The 6,885-nt window shown below is 42.5% G+C and overlaps 1 protein-coding gene across 1 annotated transcript; it reads left to right on the top strand.

Annotated features, from left to right (window-relative positions):
* Positions 1–265: 265 nt before the first annotated feature.
* On the top strand, positions 266–3,780 carry LOC306793511 (hepatic sodium/bile acid cotransporter-like; the record flags this gene model as incomplete). Its single annotated transcript, XM_079291153.1, has 7 exons — positions 266–484; positions 573–659; positions 887–999; positions 2,146–2,347; positions 2,620–2,798; positions 2,894–3,093; positions 3,719–3,780. 7 exons carry the CDS (start codon positions 266–268, stop codon positions 3,778–3,780), a joined length of 1,062 nt encoding a protein of 353 aa, XP_079147279.1.
* Positions 3,781–6,885: the final 3,105 nt, after the last annotated feature.

The following is a 6,885-nucleotide window of genomic DNA, read 5'->3' as shown; positions in this document are numbered from 1 at the left end:
TAGCATAATAGCATAAAAGCACTCACTCGCGTCGTAAGTATGTTTGTTTTGCATTATAGACGTGGCCGCCATAGAAAGTGCGACTGAAAATGAACTTTGGTGACTCTTTTTATAAATGTGTTTCAAAGCATGAATTTAATGGTGAAAGTGAAAACTATGAAGAAATGTTAAAAGTCGTTGTGGCCACTGGATCTATTACGTCTCTGTGTAACTTTGTGTCCAACACATTGTGCTTTAAGATTACATCTCAACAAGCTGCTCCGACATGGAAGACTCCCTGGACGACACGTCGGATCTCTTCTCTCATCCAGATTTGTGGGAAAATCAAAGCTTCTTGTTCAACATGACGGCTGCCAACACAAGCTCTGTTTTCGAGGCCACCATGTCGCCGGTGATGAATAAAACCATCAACATACTCTTGCTAATCATCACGTTCATCACGATGGTTTCGCTGGGATGCACCATGGAGTTGTCCAAGATGAAGGTGACTTCATCGATGTCCATCTGTTTATAGACAGGCTTTACCATCATGTTGAGATGTCTGTACTAAAGCATCTTTTCCTTCTTTCCAGCGTCACATAGTGAAACCTAAAGGGATGGCGATAGGAGTGCTGGCACAGTATGGTGTCATGCCTCTAACAGCATTTTGCCTGGTTAAGGTTGGTGTTCCTTTTTAATAAAAAAATGTTTAAAAATGTATTTACTTTTTTTGTATTTTACAATACAGGACATGTGTGAGGCCTCCTCCTTTCATTGCTGTTTTCTTTACTTCCACATATTTTCAGCCCAGGCATCACTATTACACATTGTTTTCAGTAACGGACACGGGCAACACAGTCAGGCATCCGATCGCTGTATGAATTCATGATGTCGTTTCACTCCGTAGGCCTTCCAGCAGACTGGAATCACGGCTGTGGTGGTTATGATCTGCGGCTGCTGTCCTGGAGGAGTCCTCTCCAACATCATGGCCCTGGCTCTGCAGGGAGACATGAACCTCAGGTGCACGCCAACAACCTGTCCAACAAATATGCTCCAAAACAATATAAACTGAGGTGACGTCGGTGGCTCCTGAACCTTTCGTGGGCTTAGTAGTACATCAAGTAGATTAAGTAAAAGTATAGCAATACCGCAGTGTAAAAATACTCAATCCAATGATATCACATCACTGCATTTTAAGTATTGATGCATTGATGTGTAAGCATGTGGCAGCTGGTAAGGGTGGGGTTAATGGTTTCATGTAGCTGCAGCAGTTCATGCTGGGTCAATCAGAGCAAACCCTGTAATTTAATAGTAGTACGTTGAATGAGTTGAATGACCTGCAAGACATCACCAGCCTGATCATAAAACTGTGATATTATCACAATAAGGTGTTGCCAAACCCCTTGTCAACCGCTGGGCCATTCACCCCATCAGACACCTTACTCATTGAGGACGACGCGTGTTGTTCAGGAAATGCCTGCTCTGATATCTGATGTGGATCTTACCTGCTCTACAGCTGTTCTGAAAGGACGGGCTTGATGCATTAATGAATCAGCCTTTTTTTTGTTTCAACTAACCAGCAGACAAATCAGAATCAACATGTTGTTACAGGGTAATTCTCAACATTTTACAGTGTTCATAGAGTGTAAAGGGGACTGCTGCATGTCGTTAAGCAGCTACAGGACAATACACTTTGTAAACCTTGCAAAAGCCTCACATGCACACCCTGGAGGCTTCAATGTGCACGACACCTCACATGTTTGGCAACACACTGTCAAGTTTGCTTCATCTCCAGGTGGTAGGACTCATTCCTGCAGCACTTTATTGAACTCTACTGTACTCCCTGTTAAATAGAATTACAGATGTGGGTTTTTTTAGGGACTTTTTTTTCCATGTTAGCTTCAAATCTGAGGTTCAACGTTTAATTCTTGACCCTGGAGTAGCTGTTCTTATCAAAAGCTCCAGATCAGCGTGTTGGTGACATTGTTTTCTCAAGAGTTGGTCAAGGGAGCATTTTAACCCACTTGGTGGGCCTGAAAAAAAGGTCATGGGTCACCAAACTAATAAGGAGTCAAAGATTTATATCACATTTCCTGGCAGTCTTGCTGTTTGCACGAGGTTGGGAGAGAGAAAGTTATCCCCCCCCCACCGTGTGTTTCCCCTCAGCATTTTGATGACGTCCTGCTCCACGTTGCTGGCTTTTGGCATGATGCCTCTGCTGCTCTACCTCTACTGTCAGGGCTTCAACCTGCAGAACGCCGTACCCTACGTCGAAATCACCATATCGCTGGTCATGATCCTCATACCCTGCGGCATCGGCATCCTCATCAACCACTACAGGCCGCAGTACACCAAGACCATCACGAGGGTTAGTGCATACACACAACTTCTGCACCCTGTGTGTGGCACTCAGTCACAAGCCCATTGGCGAGCACTAGAGACATATATCTCAAAAACATCGTAAATGTATCATTTCACTGTCATATTTTGCACATTTTGTTAAATAAGCCACAGTGCTCAAGTCCATGGTGCTAAAGGAACATGTCACACAGTGTTTCCAAAAGCTGTGGATGTCTGTGGAGCGGTGTGTCACACGGGATTTTAATAAATCGAATGTGTCTCCTGTTCTGCTGTTCTCAGGTGGGCCTCACTTTCATGGTAATTGCTGTGTTGGGGACCGTCAGCCTTACCATCTTTTCAGTCGGAGGTGTAATCCTGACGGTGCTGTCTCCTCCCCTCATGGTCACCAGCGCTCTCATGCCCTTCATAGGCTACTCCTTCGGATACATCATCTCCTCGCTCTTCAGACTCAACCAATCGTGAGTCATTTGGTTGAAATATATTGTGACGGGTGGTGTTAACCATGTTAGAGAATAAAGAGCCTTCCTTTGTGTATCCGTGACTTACGAATCAGGGAGAGGAGGACCGTTTCGATGGAAACAGGCTGTCAGAACGTCCAGCTGTGCTCCACCATTCTGAAACTGGCCTTTCCCACGGAGGTGATCGGCCCTTTGTTCCTGTTCCCCATTGTCTACGGGGTCTTCCAGATTGTGGAGGCGGGGCTACTCATATTGCTGTTCAGGTGTCACCAAAGATTCACACTCAAAAAGAAAGGTGAGACTGATCACAGGCTTTTAACGGGTTCATTTAAAGGGATAATGTGAGCACCACACAAAGTGGTTTCGTTTCATTCCAAGTTATTTCTGAGGGGAAAAAAATGCCATCTAGCATCCCCAATGTGAGGATTTGCTGAATTCCTCTGTTTTTAAACAATATAATTAGAATATATTTGGGTTTTGAACAGTTGGTCTGATAAATCGAGCAATTGTCACCTTGAGTTCTGAGAAACTTTCTTTTCAGACACCTTGGCACCACTGATTTGATAGACTAAAGGATTAATTGGTTGATTGAAAACACAACCCTATGAATAGATTTTACCTGAGTGAGTAACACAGACTGATGCAGGATGAAGTCATACCACTGTATTCATGGAGGTGGACAAAAGTCATCCAAAATATTACCTCTCTCAAGTTGATGTAGTGCAGTAAGAGGAATCATCTCAGAAACGTCTAACACCATTTAGTTCAGTCTAGTATTTTACCAGTTATTGACATGTTTGATACAATTATAATTTTTATATATTTAAAATGCGGAATCAATGCACCCGAGTCTGTTGTATTAGCGTAAAGCTAATGAAAATAGTTTGCATTAATAATCTGCTTGTCTGCCTGACCTACAGATAAATACCAGCCAGCCATCACTGAGGACCAGAAGAAAGAGGACCCTGAGGAGACTGTATGACGGATGCATCGTAATATAAGTTTTACTAATGTCAACACTTTCTGATCAACTACCGGTAAATGAAAATTTTCCCATCTCACTTGTTTATTTTCATCTGTTAAAGTGATAATGAACAAACTCAACATGTACAAATAAACATTTCTGACATTAAAAAAAAAAAATAGAAATCAGTGACACTATAGCCCCCCTTCTTTTCAATGACAGTAATAAGCCTTCCATTCATGGATTGTGTCATTGTCTTGATCTGTTGACAATCAACCACAGCCTCCCAGGCACTGTTCAGAGAGGTGGACTGTTTTCCTTCACCGTATATCGTATACACAAAGCCACAGAGAGGACGAGGCTCCACTCCCTCCATTAACCCCGGCACAAACAAACGCATGACTGGTATTGATGGCATGTGCAATTACAAGTCTGGCTGCTATTGTGATGTGCATGGTGTCAGTTTACGGGTTAGAAAGAACACGTGGCCGATTTCTGTATCTGAAGAACCACTGAAGACACTAAAGTATAATAATATACTGAATACACTTTAGACTTTGCTCCCAGCAGTACATTTTCAAGTAGTGTTGATCACATTCTGTGACACACACAAAACACTAAAGACGTATTTGAGCATGTGATCAGCTGGAAACCAAGACTTGTATTGACTCTTAAAACACACTTCTTACATCGAGCGCGGCACTTTATATCATTAATCTTCGTAATTAAGATCCAAGAATGTATTTAAGCACTCCCCTCTGGAGCTGCTCTGTGTGCAATTACTTTGCAGTCATGGACATTGAGTGCCCCGGGTGATTTAACGTGAACACCTAACAGACTTCTCCTGAATATCACTTCTTTGAATATTTTCTCGGTGAATCACCCAATAATCTGGAATAAAAATGTTCTACTAAGCGACAGCCACTTGCCATTTTAAATGTTCTTGTTTGTTTTTTTTACAGAATTCAACTATTCTTGATGCAGTGTTTCCTGAGATGTTCATGGAGGAGGGTTCACACAGCAGATGACACACACACACATGTGTGTGATAGGTGTGGCTGTCATGTAGGCCGTCATCTAAGACCGAATGGATTACAAGACTAGATGCATCCGGATCTGGGCGGATTATCACCTCTACTTAAAAATTGGGTTATATGGATAAAATGTTTCGTGATATATTTAATGATACACCAGCATATCAATACATAGGCTACATTCTCTGATGGACTAATGTACTAACCAGACAGGAGGAACGTCATTATATTAAAGAAATATATCAGAATACACGCTGAGAAGCAACGGTTTATAGACGCATGTCACCTAACTTCACTTCTGAACGACTTCAAACTGTACATATATATTCCAGACTGATGTAGCTTCTGTTTCATTGCATGAGAGGTTTATGAGCATCTCACTTTAGGATGAAGAACAAACAGGTTTACTGATATCAAACTACCTTCATAACTCCGGGTAATTGTACTACATGTTGCGGTGCCTTCTTAGCTACCTGGTATGAACTACGGGAGTTGTTAAGCACATCAGGCAGCCCGAAAAACAGGTGTCCAATTACCTAAGAACACCCATTATCAGCCATCATAAAACCGATAGCTTTAGCCAGCTGCCTGAGAGGACACGCCAGCCGAGCGGCTCCCTCCGTTCTATTCATACCTGACCACGACACTTTACATAACTGCTCCGGGTGGCGCAGCTTCCTGGATACCGATGTCCGTCTCACACGGTCCGCATGAACGCCGGGTGGAGAACGTGGAAAACCTTCCTTCACTAAAAACAACGTGGTAAACACCAATAAAGCAGAAGCTGCAGCGGGGCGAATGACACCACTGGTGTAAAAATAAAAGTAAAAAGATAGCATAAAATCAACAGCATGTTCTGTGAAGCTAGACTCCAAATAGAGCTGCAACAACAGCTGGTTTCATTTTTGATTCGATTATTTTAACACTTTAGTCTATAAAATGTCGGCTAATAGTGTAAAATGCCCTGAGAATCCACGGGGACATATTTAAATCTTGTTTTGTTCAACAAACAGTTAGGAAGCCTCAGGATATTAAACTTGCTGCAATGTCAACATTTGAGAATGAACCTGTGAATTGTAGACTGTTTTGTATTTAAACGATTATATAAACGGTTGCCTGTTCATGTTTTAGCTTTACAGGACATAAAGCAGTCTGTCAGTATCTTATCTCACAAACCCACCGTGTAGGCAACATTTTCAATATCTGCCACACCGTTAGTGCTCACAGATTTTATTTCAATGCTTGCCTCAATGATGCATCTTTTTTTATCGAAATTATCAAATTTGAAAAAAAGTGCCATTTTGAAATTACAAGAGCTGAAATTTAAATTATACCGCACAAAGCCAATTTACCAGTGTCTTAACAAGCTGCAGCAAGTGAAAGTTTAAGCTGGCCGCGTTTGAAGCTATTAAATATTTCCCCAAATAATTCAGCTCTATTTATATGCCTGCAGATTATAAAGCTCTTACAGGAGACATGCAGCGATGGAGGCAACTGTCTGAGTGACACAAACAGCCATCAGGAGATACATATTTTATAGCTTCTGTAATGATGGTAAGTGAACTGAAATCAGGTTTAGAGTTCCTCAAGTGGCTCTGTGATGACGCAAAAGCAACCACGATCACCAGCAGAAAAAAAAAACTATTTCTATCTTAATATCGCGAATGTATATTCTAAAATGCAATCCTATTGATCCCTGAATGCCTTTCTGCACTCTAATGCTGGCAATGTGACTGGAGGTAAGTCGTCGTGTTGTGTGCATCAGTGGAGTCGTGCAGCAGGGTGGTGGTGGAGGAGGTGATGGTGTTTTTTTCCTCTAGCGCCAGTGTGCGATGCAGCTATACCTCATTCATTTAGGCTGCCAGCCCTTTAGTGGGCCTGTAGAGAGAAGATGGCTCTAATCACTGGCTGCAACACAGGAAAACATCCCGCAGCACCTCCTTCCTGACACGGAGGCTTGTCCGAGATGCAGGCGCGGCTACACGCAACAAGCACCTTCTGTTCATCGTCACCCTCATCGTGAATGCGGCACGGATGCAAAACGGTCTCTCTTTACGGAGATGACCTAGATGTGTAATTTGCAAAAAGA

This window comes from Melanostigma gelatinosum (genome assembly GCF_949748355.1).
Source record: "Melanostigma gelatinosum genome assembly, chromosome: 19".
Taxonomy (NCBI): Eukaryota; Metazoa; Chordata; class Actinopteri; order Perciformes; family Zoarcidae; genus Melanostigma; species Melanostigma gelatinosum.
This window is presented reverse-complemented; position numbering and strand designations above follow the sequence as displayed.